The sequence below is a fragment of the Dendrobates tinctorius genome, unplaced genomic scaffold (genome assembly GCF_039654945.1).
Source record: "Dendrobates tinctorius isolate UK_male_01 unplaced genomic scaffold, ASM3965494v1 ptg000038l, whole genome shotgun sequence".
Lineage (NCBI taxonomy): Eukaryota > Metazoa > Chordata > Amphibia > Anura > Dendrobatidae > Dendrobates > Dendrobates tinctorius.
Genome location: NW_027361706.1, coordinates 9,090,420 through 9,107,182, shown reverse-complemented (window position 1 = coordinate 9,107,182; position 16,763 = coordinate 9,090,420). Strand labels below are relative to the sequence as shown.

General features: G+C 48.3%; 1 protein-coding gene across 1 annotated transcript in view; it reads right to left on the bottom strand.

Annotated features, from left to right (window-relative positions):
- The window catches only part of ACTR8 (actin related protein 8), a 44,813-nt gene that overhangs the window by 10,805 nt on the left and 17,245 nt on the right, over nt 1-16,763 (bottom strand). Inside the window, exon 9 of the mRNA XM_073574158.1 lies at nt 1,176-1,271. Coding sequence (XP_073430259.1) covers nt 1,176-1,271 — 96 coding nt within the window. The remainder of the gene's footprint in view (nt 1-1,175; nt 1,272-16,763) is intronic.

Here is a 16,763-nt window from a genome sequence, read left to right as displayed (position 1 = left end):
GGCAGAGGAGGGTGTCAGTCTGCAGTATGCAGAGCTACTCACGGTCCGGTGTCCTATCGCAGCTTCCAATAAATGGAGATGCACGGTTCGTCCGGCTTGCAGGGGCACGGCTGAGGGAACAGCGTCCGGCTGACAGGCTGTGAAAATGGCGGCAGCCAGAGAGGAGCCGAGCAGGAAGCGCGCGCTTTCCTGCAGATGCAGAGGAGGGAGGTAGGCGGGGCTAGGCGCCGATGATAAAAATGGTGCCGCCCGCTAAGATGGTAGGTGGGAGGGACGGCGCCGCCTCCGGGACGCTCAACCTGAGGGGAGAAGGCCGTGGGCGGGCTTAGAGCGGGCGGGAGGGAAGCGGATGGAGGCGGGGGGCGTGGCCGCGACGCCGGACAAGGCCCCAGATGAAGCCGGGGCCTGGATTAGAAGAGGCGGCCGCCTGTCAGCACAGGGCGGCGCGGAGGCGTCGCAGAACCGCCGCGGTGGCCGCTACTGAGGACAGCTAGGGCCCGGCAGAGGGGGGGGGGGGGGGGAGAGCTGTCCGATAACCAGCCAGGGCCCAAATAGCTGCAGCGGCCGCCTGGAGACGACGCGGAGGCGTCGCAGCACTGTCACAGCGACCGCTGCCGAAGAATCCATGGAATGGCCTGGCGTGGAATCCGCAGGGGAGAATGGGACTCAGGTCTCATACTTACCCTCCTGATCCGTTTCATCCAGCGTACTGTTTCAAGGAGAGTATCCTGCGCCTCAACCGACCGACCGGCTCTGGTAGGCGAGTGGGTGGGAGACGGGGAGCGAGGACCATCTGGAACGCCACATCCATGTTAGGGGTCTTGGCCCTGCTGTAGACTTATGAGGATATGGGGTGGCAGTACACGCCGTACTCATAGTCTCTTTGTGGGACTACAGATGTGACTATTCACACTGTATCCCTCCGGAAAAACCTGAAAAGAAACGACGCACATCGAGGTAGATATGGGTCTAATCAAAGACCCGTGTCCACCTCCTACTGACACTAAGCTAAACTGAGGAACTTCCTGCCGGTCGGTGGGGTGTATACGGCGGAGGAGGGGCTAACCTTTTTTTGTGCATAGTGTCAGCCTCCTAGTGGTAGCAGCATACACCCATGGTCTCTGTGTCCCCCAATAAGGCGAACGAGAAAATAAAAATTCATAATTGGCCCTTACTTGAAGTTTTTCATCTCCTAGTCGCATTTGGTACAACAAGGCTGGAGAGTCTGGATGCCGAACCTGAAACTCGTGATCCTGCAGCCCACAAATGTCCTAAAGAAAACACACAAAGAGTCATTGACACACAGCTTGTATTATTATAACCTCTACACATATTTTACCGGAAAGTCTTATTAAAAGGAAGGTGTCATCAAAAAGGACTGTCTAAATTAGGTTTTGATGCGGTTTTTGTTTTCCTTTTAAAGTTTGATTTTTTATTGCTTGCATAAAACTCTGAGGACTTCAAAAACAGCCTCTTCTGGACACAAAGATATCACAGAAAATAAACCGTTCTTTCAGCAGGCACATGTCAGTGCGGGCTCACTCGAAATTACAGTCCTTTCTCCTGGAGCAAATTTTATACACAGAAAAGGTACGGTCTTACCAGTCTAGGCATCGCCCTCAGCCTGAGCTCCGGTAGCTTCCAGCGCCAAACAGAAGTGTTCATCTGTGGGCACAGTGAACAGGCTGCAGCTTCCAACACACAGACTGCTCAGCTTTCCATGCTGACAACTGCAGTCTCTCTCCTAGCTACAGCTCACATTTTAGCCAGTCACTCACCAGCTTCAGCACACTCCATTCTGCTTAACATCCAAGGTGAACCCATTTCCTGGTTCTTAGTTAGAGCTAGCTAGCATATAAGTATAACCTGTAGTGCTAGGATTTAACCCAGTCCTATCTGGTTTTGCTACAATATGTATTTATAGGTTCTTTTTTTTTGCAATTCTTCATACAAATTATATAGCTGCTGGATGCATGATTGTTTGGCCAGCAGCCATCTCACAATGCATCCTCCATACACAGAACCCTCATTCACAGTCTATCGGGTGAACCAAACAATACGGTCATGATCGGCTGACATTAGTTTGATGCATATGGAGGGTGTTTAGCTTCAGTAACCCAGCTTACAAAGTGACATTGTCACACTTTTGGCACTATTGTGTAAAATATACCAGCTTGAAGACCAGGTCATTTGATTCACAGACAAAACTGGCTAAACTGGATAGCAACGCTGAGCTGTACGACATACTATGGGAATAGGTTAAGACTGGAGCTTCAGATTCCAGAATAAAGTCTCCCATACACTTTAGACCAATGTCGGCCAAAGCGGACGAAATTGATAGGTTCGACAGACTTCCCTGTCTGCGGATCCTTTTTCCTGAGAGATCAGCAGCTATCATAGAAGTCTGGCAGCAGCTCCTCTCATTGAGAACACAGGAGCACTCAGTAAAGCGAGCGCTCCCGCGTATGGGAGCCACGGCCGAGAGATCAGCAGAACCGTGGCTCGGCCAACAGCCATCTGATGTGTAAGGAAGGGTGTGGATTTTAGCTGTAGAATATAGTAGAGGTGTTGGGCTACTGGATCTGCCAATCCTACACTTTTCGAGAAGGTATGTACAGAAGTAAAAAGTCACAAATTATTCTACAAAAAATCTACAACTTTTCTCATGGCAGTTTTCTGGTGTATTTCTAAATAATTAATACCCCAGTATGACAATATAGGTTGTAAGTATCAGGACGAAAAAAGGAGATTTTTGTGTACTCACCGTAAAATCTCTTTCTCTTAGCCTTTAATTGGGGGACACAGAACCGTGGGTGTTATGCTGCTGTCCACTAGGAGGCGACACTATGCATAATCTGAAAAAGATTAACTTTGGCTCCTCCTCTGCAGTATACACCCCTGGACGGCGTCAGCCTTCTCCAGTTTTGTGCAAAAGCATTAGGAGGAATATACCAGAAACATAACCATGCCTGTAAAAAAAGGCTACTATAAACAGGCTCAAACAACAATATGAGAACCCAACCGTAACAACGGCCCGCAAGGGCAACAGGGTGGGAGCTGTGTTCCCCAATTAAAGGCTAAGAGAAAGAGATTTTACGGTGAGTACACAGAAATCTCCTTTACTCTGTCGCCTTATTGGGGGACACAGAACCGTGGGACGTCCCAAAGCAGTCCCTGGGTGGGAAGCAGTGGACGAATATTGTGCTGACAGTCCTCTAGACTTGGGGTACTGCCGCCTGCAGGACCCGTCTACCCAGGCTCGCATCTGCTGAGGACTGGGTATGCACTCTGTAGTGTTTTGTAAATGTGTGCAGGCTAGTCCAAGTGGCTGCCTTACACACTTGATGTGCTGAGGCTTGATGCCGAATGGCCCAAGAGGCCCCTACCGCCCGCGTAGAGTGTGCCGCGATACCGGCCGGAAGGGGAGAATTGTTGAGGCGGTAAGCCTCTTGAATGGTGGACTTGATCCACTTAGCAAGGATGGCTTTGGAAGCCGGTAGGCCCTTGCGAACGCCTTCTGGAAGAAGGAAAAGTGAATCAGACTTCCAGAAGGGAGCAGTCCTAGACACGTAAATACACAATGCCCTGACAAGGTCAAGCGTATGCAGAGCCTTCTCTACCCTATGAACGGGAGCCGGGCAAAGAGACAGTAGTGATATTTCCTCATTGAGGTGGAAGCTGGACACGACCTTCGGAAGGAAGGATGGTACTGTACGGAATCATAGAATCATAGAATCGTAGAGTTGGAAGGGACCTCCTGGGCCATCTGGTCCAACCCCCTGCTCAAAGCAGGATTCGCTAAATCATCCCAGTCAGATGTCTGTCCAGCCTCTGTTTGAAGACTTCCATTGAAGGAGAACTCACCACTTCTCGTGGCAGCCTGTTCCACTCATTGATCACTCTAACTGTCAAAAAGTTTTTTCTAATATCTAATCTGTGTCTCTTCCCATTCAGTTTCATCCCATTGCTTCTAGTCTTTCCTTGTGCAAATGAGAATAAAGTTGATCCTTCTACAATGTGACAGCCCTTTAGATATTTGTAGACAGCTATTAAGTCTCCTCTCAGTCTTCTCTTTTGCAAACTAAACATTCCCAAATCCTGCAACCTTTCCTCATAAGACAGGGTTTGCAGACCGGTCACCATTCTGGTCGCTCTTTTCTGAACTTGCTCCAGTTTGTTGATGTCTTTTTTAAAATGTGGTGCCCAAAACTGGACACAATATTCCAGATGAGGTCTGACCAAAGAGGAGTAGAGGGAAATAATGACTTCACGTGATCTAGACTGTATGCTTCTGTTAATACATCCTAGAATTGCATTTGCCTTTTTTGCTGCTGCATCACACTGTTGACTCATATTCAGTCTGTGATCTATTAGTATACCCAAGTCTTTTTCACATGTGCTGTCACTTAGCCTTATTCCTCCCATTCTATATATGCTTTTTTCATTTTTATTGCCCAGATGTAGTACTTTGCATTTCTCCCTGTTAAAAACCATTCTGTTAGTTGCTGCCCACTTCTCCAGTTTATTTAAATCTTTTTGAATCCTCTCTCTCTCTTCTCTAGTATTAGCTATCCCTCCTAGCTTTGTGTCATCAGCAAATTTAATCAGTTTACCCTCAATTCCTTCATCTAAATCGTTGATAAAGATGTTGAACAATACAGGGCCCAGGACAGAGCCCTGTGGTACCCCACTTGAGACATTCTTCCAACTGGATGTGCAGCCATTTACGACCACTCTTTGGGTCCGATCACTAAGCCAGTTATGAATCCACCTAACAGTTGCCTTGTCCATTCCATACTTAGTCATTTTTTCAATAAGGATTGTATGAGAGACTTTGTCAAATGCTTTGCTGAAGTCAAGATATACTATATCTACAGCATTTCCTTGATCCACCCAATCAGTGATACCGTCATAGAAGGAAATTAAGTTAGTCTGACATGACTTATTAGTTAGAAACCCATGCTGACTCTGTTTAATCACTTCATTCTTATCCAGGTATTGACATACATGTTGTTTAATAATTTGTTCAAAGATCTTTCCTGGTATAGAAGTCAGACTCACCGGCCTATAGTTGCCTGGGTCCACCTTCTTCCCCTTTTTGAAGATAGGAACAACATTTGCTCTTCTCCAGTCTTCTGGCACTTCTCCTGTTCTCCAAGAATTTTCAAAGATTATGGAGAGGGGTTCAAAAATTTCTTCTGCTATCTCCTTCAGTACTCTGGGGTGTAATTCATCTGGACCTGGAGACTTGAATTCATTTAGGTTAGCTAAGTGTTTCCTCACTATCTTTCTGTTTATAGATATCCTGGATTCTTCTATTCCCTTAATAGGACAGTGAATAACAGTTGATGTTGCATTTCCTTTCTGAGAGAAAACAGATGCAAAATAGGAATTTAAAAGTTCAGCCTTCTCAACATCCTGTCTTACCATTTCATCATTTTCATCCTGTAAAAATCCTATAGCATCTTTGACTTTTCTTTTACTTTTGACATATCCCCAAAATCCTTTATTATTGCTTTTGACATCTCTTGCAAGCCTCAGTTCATTTTCAGCTTTAGCTAATCTGATTTGTGCCCTGCAGGTTCTGCAGACAGCATTATATTCTTCTTTAGATATGCCTCCCTCTTTCCATTTTATAAACATTTTTTTCTTCCTTTTTAGCATGTGCTTAAGTTCTGTGTTCATCCATCCTGGTTTCCTTAAATGCTTCCTATTCTTCCCTCTTTTCGGAATTGTTAACAACTGTGCTTTGAGAATTTCATTTTTCAAGATTTCCCATCCTTCCTGGACATTTTTGTCTTTAAGGATATCCAGCCATTGGATCCCTCCAATTCTCTTTCTGAATCCCTTAAAATCTGCCTTTCTGAAATCTAACCTTGACGTCTGAGTCTTCACAGGTCTTCCACCTCTAGTTATCCAAAATTCTAAAATAGCATGGTCGCTACCTCCTAGGGTCCCAGCCACTTTTACCTCCTCAACCATTTCCTCCCTGTTTATAAGGATTAGATCCAAGGTAGCAGTTCCCCTTGTTTTCTCCCCTACCTTTTGGAAGATAAAGTTGTCAGCAAGAGAGGATAAGAATTTCCTTGACCTGTTAGTTTTGCCTGAGAGAGATTCCCAACAAATGTCTGGATAGTTGAAATCTCCCATGACAACTATGTCATATTTTTTGGAGAACTTGGCCATCTGATGCATAAAGAGTTCATCTATATCTTCGGCTTGCACAGGCGGCCTGTAGTAAATGCCTACAATGGTGTCCTTTCCATTGTTCTGTCCTTGTATTCTTACCCAAACAGTTTCCACAGAACTCCCAGTCTCTGAAGCTTCAATCTCTGTGCAGATATACACGTTTCTAACATACAATGCGACACCCCCTCCTCGTTTATCAAGTCTGTTTCTTGCAAATAAGTTGTATCCTTCTAGTCTTGTATTCCAATCATGTGTATTGTCCCACCAAGTTTCAGTGATTCCAATGACATCATATTTCTTTTCCTGTGTTAGTAGTTCCAATTCTCCTTGTTTGTTGCCCATGCTTTGTGCATTAGTATAGAAACATTTTAGTTTGTGATTGGTTTCTCTTTCTCCAATATTTTTATTAATTGGATTCTTTCGTCTTTGTTCTTCCTTTCCACTTCTAATAGCAGAGTTCTCAATAGCATTTGTCAGGTGTATGGCTTTTTCTGGTCTTTTGCTTCCCTTCCCATGTTGTTCTAGTTTAAAGCTCTCCTTACAAGTGTAGCAAGGCGACTTCCAAATACATGCTTTCCAGTCTTCGTAAGGTGCACCCCATCTCTAGCAAGTAGTCCATCGTATAAGTAGTTCACTCCGTGATCCAGAAATCCAAATCGTTGCTGACGGCACCATCGACGTAGCCAGTTGTTCACCTGCAGAATCTTATTCCACCTCCTTGTTCCATGGCCATCCACTGGGAGGATGGAAGAGAAGACCACCTGCGCTCCCAGTTCTTTCACTTTCTTGCCTAAGTCTTCAAAGTCTCTGCAGATGGTTTCCAGGTCGTTTCTTGCGGTGTCATTTGTCCCCACATGTAGTAGCAGGAATGGGTAGTCATCTGTAGGTCTGAAGAGTCCTGATATCCTGTCAGACACATCTTTAATTTTTGCACCTGGAAGACAGCACATTTCTCTTGAAGTTATATCCGGTCTGCAGATAGCGGCCTCTGTTCCTCTCAGCAGGGAATCCCCCATGACCACCACTCTCCGTTTCTTCTTCACAACATTTTTCTTTCTCCATCCAGGAGGACTCTGAGGGCGTACAAGGTTGCTGTTTGTTGGCAAAGTCTTATCCTGATGTATTTCTTCATCGTTTTCCTGCGTGAGAGCCTGGTACTGGTTTCTGAGCAGTATGGGTGCTGACTGCCTCCTGATCCTCCTGCTTCTCTGGGTCACATGTCTCCATTCCTCTGTTTCTTCAGGTGCACTTCGAATTTCTTCTCTTTCTGTAACATGAAGAGATAATTCTGCTCTGTCCAAGAACTCTTCACCTTCCTTAATGATCTTCAACGTAGCTAACCTCTCTTCGAGATTTTGCAACTTTTCCTCCAACAGGGACACAAGCTTGCATTTGTGGCATGTGAAGTTTGGCTTTTCCACTGGTAAATCTGTGAACATGTAGCAAGAAATGCAGCTCACCAAATGGCTCCTGGCCTCTTCCATCTTGAGATTTCTTAAAAACGATGAAAGATGAGCCAAACTTCGCGCGCCGATAGGACTCCTCAAGACTCTTCCCCTGGTTTTCCGATTTCCTCTTTTCAGCTGCAACCGCCAAAACCCAGTGATCGTTGAGCTCGCGGAGACTCTTCACTTATCCCAGAAGGCACTGGGAATATGCAAATGATCTCCTCAAGACTCTTCCCCTGGTTTTCCGATTTCCTCTTTTCAGCTGCAACCGCCAAAACCCAGTGATCGTTGAGCTCGCAGAGACTCTTCACTTATCCCAGAAGGCACTGGGAATATGCAAATGATCTCCTCAAGACTCTTCCCCTGGTTTTCCGATTTCCTCTTTTCAGCTGCAACCACCAAAACCCAGTGATCGTTGAGCTCGCGGAGACTCTTCACTTATCCCAGAAGGCACTGGGAATATGCAAATGATCTCCTCAAGACTCTTCCCCTGGTTTTCCGATTTCCTCTTTTCAGCTGCAACCGCCAAAACCCAGTGATCGTTGAGCTCGCGGAGACTCTTCACTTATCCCAGAAGGCACTGGGAATATGCAAATGATCTCCTCAAGACTCTTCCCCTGGTGGAGACCCACCTTGTCCTGGTGAAAAACCAGGAAGGGTTGTCTGCAGGAAAAGAGCTGAAAGTTCAGACGCCCTGCGTAGCGAGGCGATTGCCACCAGGAAAAAACACTTTCTGTGATAGAAAGCGGAGTGAGACCACCCTAAGGGGTTCAAAAGGAGGTGACTGTAGTGCTGTCAAGACCAGGTTGAGATCCCACGTCTCCAACGGACGTTTGTAGGAGGGAACCAATCGGGAAACCCCTTGGAGAAAAGTCTTCACTTGCGGCTTGTTAGCAATACGCCTCTGAAAGAGCACTGAGAGCGCTGACACCTGGCTCTTCAGCGAGCCCAGGGATAGCCCGGCGTCCAGGCCTGACTGAAGGAAACCGAGGACCTTTGGAAGAGAATAGGGAAGTGGAATCTTCCCACGAGAGTCGCACCATGTGAAGAAAATCTTCCAGGTACGATAGTAAATCCTGGCTGGAGTTGGCTTTCGAGCCCTGATCATGGTTTTAACAACGTACGGTGAAAAACCTGCTTGGGTCAAAACCCAGGTCTCAATGGCCACGCCGTCAAATTGAGAGCCCCTGAGTTCTGGTGGAAGAACGGGCCTTGTGACAGGAGGTCGGGACGTGTGGGGAGACGCCAGGGGGCGTCTGCTGTGAGTTGCACGACGTCGGCGTACCATGTACGCCTGGGCCAGTCTGGAGCGATCAGAATGGTGGGAACACCCTCTTGTTTGATCTTCCTCAGGACTCTGGAGATCAGGGGGAGGGGTGGAAAAATGTACAGAAGCTGGAACTGGGTCCAGTCCTAAACCAGGACATCTGCTCCGAGAGACCGCGGATCGCGCGTCCTGGCCATGAAATTGGGAACCTTGGCCTTGAGATGGGATGCCATCAGATCCACATCCGGGGTCCCCCAACGATGACAGATCTGACAGAAGACTTCGGGATGGAGAGACCATTCCCCCGAGTCCATTCCTTGTCGGCTGAGATAGTCGGCTTCCCAGTTGTCCACACCCGGAATGTGGACCGCGGAGAGTACCGACCTTGCAGCCTCCGCCCATTGTAGGATACGCGTTACTTCGGTCATCGCCTGGATGCTGCGGGTGCCGCCTTGATGGTTCACGTATGCCACTGCCGTGGCATTGTCCGACTGTACTCTGATATGAGAGTCTGCCAGCAAGTGATGGAAGGCTTTCAACGCCAGGAAGATGGCCCGAATTTCCAGGATGTTGATGGGCATGGTCGATTCCCTTGGTGACCACCTGCCTTGCGCTCTGATGTAGGTGCACCGCGCCCCGACCCATAAGGCTTGCGTAGGTGGTCAAAACCTTCCATTGACCGGAGAGAAAGGATTTTCCCCTTGCAAGCGAGGTTGGCTTGAGCCAGCAGTGCAGGGACCTCCTGGTGTTTGCTGATAACCGGAACTCCCTGTCGAGGGAGAACGGATTCCTGTCCCAGGACTTGAGGATGGCCAGTTGAAGGGGTCTGAGGTGAAACTGGGCAAATGGTACCGCCTCCATTGCTGCTGCCATCCTGCCAAGTACTCTCATGGCATACCGGAGAGATCTGGGGGACTTGCGGAGGAGTGTGTGAACTCCCAGACAGACAGCCAGTGCCTTGTCCCTGGGGAGGATCACCAGACCCTTGGAGGTGTCGAATAGCATCCCCAGGAAGGTCAGAGACTGACTCGGGGTAGTCGAGGACTTCTGTAAATTGACTAACCATCTCAGGCGCGTCAGAGTGTCGATCGTGATCGAGACGTTGACCTCGCAGTCCTTGAGGGTGGGGGCCTTGATGAGAAGGTCGTCCAGGTATGGAATGACTACTATGCCTCTGGAGTGCAGAACGTCCATGGTAGCTGCCATGACCTTTGTAAATGTTCTGGGAGCCATGGCGAGACCGAACGGGAGGGCCACAAACTGGTAATGGTCTTGGTTGATTGCCAATCTGAGAAACCTCTGATGGGCGGGAGCAATCGGTATATGCAGGTATGCGTCCTGTATGTCTATGGAGGCAAGATATTCTCCTTTTTCCATAGACGCAACGATTGACCGGAGGGATTCCATGCGGAAGTGACGAACTTGAACATACTTGTTGAGTTGCTTGAGGTCTAGTATGGGTCGGACGCTGCCTCCCTTCTTGGGCACCCCGAACAGGTTGGAGTAGAACCCTCGGAAGCGCTCTTCTGCTGGGACTGGCACTATGACTCCTGCTCGCAGGAGGAAAGAAACCGCTTGACGGAAGGCCTGAGCTTTGAGCGGGGATTTTGGAGGGACAGAGGGAAAAAATCTGTGCGGTGGGCTGGTAGTAAACTCGATTTTGTATCCTGAAGACACTATTTCCTTGACCCACTTGTCTTCTGTAATAGGCAGCCAGACCTGCTGAAAGAGTAGCAGTCGTCCGCCTACAAGTGGGGTGTCTTCCAGAGGGCATGAGTCAGGATGAGGGAAAAGTCTGAGGTTTTCCTCCTTTAGGTTTTGCCTGGCTTGTCTTTGATTGCCAGTTCCTGTCCGGCCTCTGTGCCGCACGTGTGTTGTCCCTGCGGGGGGAACGATTACGGTTTTGTGCTGGGCGTGAGATGGACCAGCCTGAAGAATTCCGAAAGGATCGGAAACGAGATTGATTACGCCTTTTAAACGGGCGTTTTGGTCTTAGTTGGGGGAAGTACTTTTGCCCCCGTAGCATTGGATATCATTGTATCCAGCTTTCCACCGAAAAGACGGCCACTGAAGTACGGGAGATTTGTTAAGGACTTTTTTGAGGCCGCGTCCGCTTTCCATTCTCTTAGCCAGAGAATACACCGGATTGTGATGGCGTTTGATGCTATTCCCGCTATTCCTCTTGCAGAGTCCAACGCTGCATGGACCATGTAATCTGCCACCACTGCAATTTGCACCGCCTGGTCCGCCAGCTGAGGATTTCACGGTTGAAGGCCCTTTTGCAATATAGATCAGCCCAAGCCATGATGGCCTTGGCTGCCCAAACTGAAGCAAATGCGGGAGCCAAAGAGGCACCTGCCGCTTCAAAGATTGAACGAGCCATGCATTTGACTTGTCTGTCTGCTGTGTCCTTGAGGGTTGAACTGTCCGGCAGCGAGAGAAGCGTTTGTGCTGCCAGCCTAGAGACTGGAGGGTCCACTTCAGGCGAATCTGTCCAATCCTTGGTGTCTTTCTGTGGAAAGGGGTAATTTGCTTCCAAATACTTGCGATTGGCGAATTTTTTCTCAGGCTGCAAAAAATGCTTAGAAAGGATTTTTTGAAATTCCGGGTGATTAGGGAAGACCTTCGATGGTTTCTGAACACTTTCAAAGGAAATCTTGTGTTTTGGTGCTTCCGGGGTTGGATCTGAAATGTCCAGCACCCGAAGGATGGAAGAGACGATATCCTCAACTATTGCAGTATTGCTGGGGGGACAAGAGACGAGATAATTCTCTGTTTCGTTGTCTGGGTTAGAGTCACATATGCCTTCCGAGTCTGTGGTCGGAAATCGTTGCGGAGATCCGCATTGTCTGTCTCTGTCAGGGGACGGACTAGGTGACCTGGAGCCACTGTGTCTCTTCCTGGAGAAGGACGACCGAGTGCTATGTGAGGACACAGATGAATGCGACCTGTGGGTCCGCTTACGTCTGAGACTGTCGGAAGTGGCATGTCCCTGAGATTTAAACGCATGACCCCGGACCTGCTAGTGCGGGCTGGTCTCCCATTTGGGTTCCGGCCAAGGCTCAAGCTGCTTAGCGGCCGCCACCTGACGAATGCAGTCACGCTCGGCCTAGAACGGCCGGTGGCCTGGGTAACGTTCATAGCCGAGACACGACCCTGCAGTAGTGTAGAGGTCAGGCTATGTATGGACTGTGTTATAGACTGCAACATCTGAGTAGCCCATTCCGGTATGGAAGAAGACGCAGAAGCGTTGGTTCTGACCCAGTGTTTTGGACACAGTCCCGGCAGTGTGGGTCCGTTCTGCCTCTGGGGAGTGGTCTTGCAGGCTGTGCAGAATGCTCTTGCCTGGTTTTCTTCCTTGAGCCCGGCATCATGCACAGAGGCTGGCTAGCAGGGGGTCCTACAGGGGCTATGCAAAGGGGAGAACTTATAGGTAATATGAATGCACAGCTGAGTAAAGAGGACCCAGCTGTGATCTTACCCCACCAGTGTGCCCTTAAGTCCAGCGCCGACAAATCACAGTCCTGTGCCCCCCGGAGACTGTTGTATGGCTGTCAGCTATGTTTCCTGCTGCAGCAAGATGGCCACCGGGATTCTGAGGTGGAGGGGGAAGGGGGCGGAGAGCTGAAAAGGGCGCGCTGAGCTATGTAAAAGCGCGCCCTTCCTGCCTCGATCCGCCCCTTCTATGACACTGCAGAGTGTCATTTTCGTCATCCGGGGGGTGGGCCAGGGAGCAGGAATAGGGCGGCGACTACGGCTAGGCCGAAGCCGCGGCCTAAATTTGATACCTCATGCCCAGAAGAGCTCCAGGACGGCGCGGTTGTCCGGGGGGGGGGGGGTTGGGGGTCGGATTCAAACCAGACCCCCCCGGATTGAACGGCAGGCTAGCGGTGGGGACATGAGCGCCACCTGGGCCCTGTGGGGGGTCCCTTTGAGGCGCTATGCAGTTGGTGCTGCCACAGAGACAGGGGCGCAGGGAGCCCTGTCTCTGACAAGTGCCATGCCTGCCTGCACCTCCCCCGGTCCCAACAGGAGACCGCAGCTGGGCTGGGGTCCCTGGACTTGTAAGTGGCCGAATGGTGCCTGATAGTATTAAGTTACGTACCGGTAACGGTATTTTTCGGAAGCCCATGACAGCACCACGAGAGAGGGGATCCGCCCTTTAGGAACAGGAAACCTACAGATACAAAAGAGCGGCACCTCTCCCACGCATCAGTTGGTTTACAGAGCTTGAGAGGCTACCATGGTTAGTACACAACATATACAACCTATCTACCCTATATAGCAGAAATATATATTTTTTTTTTTACACCATCTCCCACATACCGTAAATTGTGGACAATCTTCTAAAGGAGTGCACCCCTATATGTGAACAAGGGAGGGAACTAAGGGTGCTGTCATGGGCTTCCGAAAAATACCGTTACCGGTACGTAACTTAATACTTTATTCGGACTCCCATGACAGCACCACGAGAGAATTACAGAGATGTAAACTAATTTAGGGCGGGACTACAGCCTGCAGCACCCTTAGCCCGAAGGTGAGATCTGAAGAGGCACCCATATCTAATCGATAGTGGTTAAAAAAGGTGGAAGGAGATGACCAGGTGGCCGCCTTACATATCTGATCAATTGACACTCCAGATCTTTCTGCCCAAGATGATGCCATGGCACGAGTGGAATGCGCCCTCAGGTTCTGCGGAGCCGGACCTCCACCTGCTGTGTAGGCAAGAGAGATAGCCTCCCTAATCCACCTCGCTAATGTGCGTTTTGATACCCTACAACCTTTCCTGGGACCTTGGAAGGATAGGAATAATGCATTCTCCTTCTTCCAAGGATCCGTGGCTGCTAAATATTTAAGTAAGCATCTCCTAATATCTAATGCCTGAAGTTTTTGCTCCTTAGGGTTGGTCGGATTAGGGAGGAAGGAAGGCAGAACTATCTCTTGTGTCCTGTGAAATTGTGATGCTACCTTGGGAAGGTATGCTGGATCTGGCCTTAGGATTACTCTATCCTGTAAGAACTCTGTGTAAGGGGGCAATCTGGAAAGTGCCTGTATGTCGCTCACTCTACGTGCGGATGTTATCGCCACCAGAAAAGCTGCCTTAAGAGATATAATCTTTAATGAGGCCGAATCCAGAGGTTCAAATGGTCTTTCTGTCAAGGCCGTAAGGACTAAATTTAAGTCCCAAGGTACACATCTGTCTTTGTGTATGGGTCTCGATCTAGCCGCTGCTTTGATGAACCTTGCTACCCAATAGTTATTGGCAATATCACATGCAAACAAGGCCCCTAAGGCTGAAACTTGTACTTTTAATGTACTTGTGGAGAGACCCAATTCGAGACCCTTCTGGAGAAATTCCAGAATATGTTTCGTGGGAATTCCGTCTCTGGCGTCAAACTGAAAGGTGGACAGGAATCGCTTCCAGGTCCTAGTATAAATGTTAGTGGTAGTCAATTTCCTGCTTTTTAGGAGGGTATCAATTAACTTCTTGGAGAACCCTCTATCCTCTAACAGTGACCTTTCAAAGACCACGCCGTCAAATGGAGTCTCGCTACTTGTGGGTGGCTGACTGGCCCCTGGTAGAGGAGATCCGGAAGGTTCGGCAGCACCCAGGGATCGCATACAGACATGGTCCAAACCAGGTCCTCCTGGGCCAAAAGGGGGCAATTAATATGACTCTTGCCCGATCTTCCCTACTACCAGAGGTAGAAGATTTAATGGCGGGAAGGCGTATGCCAGAGAAAAGTTCCATCTTATCAGGAGGGCGTCCACTGCTAGTGGATTTTCCCTGGGATTCAGAGAGCAGAACGATTTTTCTTTTCTGTTTTCTCTGGTGGCAAAGAGGTCTACCTCTGGCCGACCCCATCTGCGGACAATCTGGTGGTAAATATCCCTGTTCAAAGCCCATTCTCCTTGCTTTAGAGCCTTGCGGCTTAGAAAGTCTGCCTTCACGTTGTCCTTTCCTCTGATGTGGAGCGCCGTCAAAGATAGAAAACTTCCCTCTGCTATTTGAAGGAGACGTTCTGTTGTCCGCATCAGGGCATCGGAGCGGGTTCCACCTTGGTGGTTGATATATGCTACCGCTACCTGGTTGTCCGAGAGTATCCTCACGTGATGGCCCTGTAGGTACATAATGAGTTCTTTGACTGCCTGCTCTATCGCCAATAGCTCTCTTTGGTTGGATGAGATCTCCGTATCCGAATCCCACTGTCCCTGTACCACTATGTCCCCCATATGGGCACCCCAACCGAAGGGACTAGCGTCTGTGGTTATAACACGGGTTATCTGCGTTATCCAGGGCACCCCTGAGGCTAGGTTCTCATCATCGAGCCACCATCTAAGCGATGTGACAGTCGAGGGGCTTAGCAACAGTTGACCTTGTAAGGAGTGTCTTAAGGCCCTGCTATTAAATAGGACATCCTTCTGAAGGGCTCTAGTATGGAATTGTGCCCACCTAACTGCTGGGATGCATGAGGTTAGAGATCCCAACAGGGACATGGCCTGTCTGAGGGTCATAGAAGGATTATCAACCGCCCGAAGAACCTGCTGCTGTATCTTTTGCATTTTATCCAATGGCAACAGACACTGCTGAGTTTCTGAATTTAATAGTAAGCCTAGAAACTTTTGTATTTTTGAGGGCTGGAGTCGGGATTTCTCGTAGTTTAATATCCATCCGAGGTTTTCTAACCTGGACTTAGCTCTTTCTATCTGGGATGTACAATGGCCCACCGATTTTCCCACAATTAAAAAATCATCCAAATATGGAAAAATCAGGATGTCCACTTCCCGTAAATGCGCCATCACTTCGGCCACTATCTTTGTAAATACCCGGGGCGCTGCTGAGAGACCAAAGGGAAGGGCTCTATATTGATAATGACGGACTGTGCAGTCTATTGAAACCGCCACCCTCAGGAACTGCTGGAAGTCTGCATGGATAGGTACATGATAGTACGCATCTTTCAAATCTATGACCAGGGCTGTGGAGTCAGTAAGCCAAACCTGCGACTCCGACTCCTCAATTTCCCTTACACCGACTCCGACTCCAACTCCACGACTCCGACTCCCACACATATTGCTTATATTTAAGTGAAAAATTTATTGTAGTACAATGTGAACCGCAGACATTTAATCATTTCTATGATCCAATAATCAAGATATTTAGATAGAACAGAATATATATTGGTGTACTACCCGGTTTTCATTCTTTTTGGTACAGATACGATATGGATAGACAGATATGGATAAATGGATAGATAGAGCAGATTTCTAATCTGCTTTTGCTATTGAAAACATTATCTATGAGCTCAAAAACCTTTCAGGTGATGCGGTTTTTTAAAAAGATGATCAGCTTTTGCAGCTGAAAAACGTATCCTCAAAAAACACAGGAAAAACGCTGTGTGTGAATGTAGCCTTAGATCAGGAATAGAACAGCCATTTATAGGACATTTCATAACTTTCCCAAACTCCTATGAAAAAATATTCAGCACATCCTGCATTGAATTACTGTACCCAATTTATTATATATTTTAGGAGTCTGAGTCGGTCCATTTTATATCGACTCCAACTCCACCAAAATGAGCACCGACTCCGACTCCACGACTCCGACTCCACAGCCCTGTCTATGACTGCCATAAAACACCCTTTAAACAATATTTTTATTGTCGTATTGATGGACTCCATCTTAAAAGTACGGTTCACCAAAAACTTATTAAGGAAACGTAAGTTAATGATCGTTCTAAATGTCTAATCAGGTTTTTGGATCAGGAATAAGGGAGAGTAGAACCCTCTTCCTCTCTCAGCTTCTGGAACCTCTATCAGGACGTTTTTCTGGCATAGGCTCAAGACCTCCGCTTCTAAAG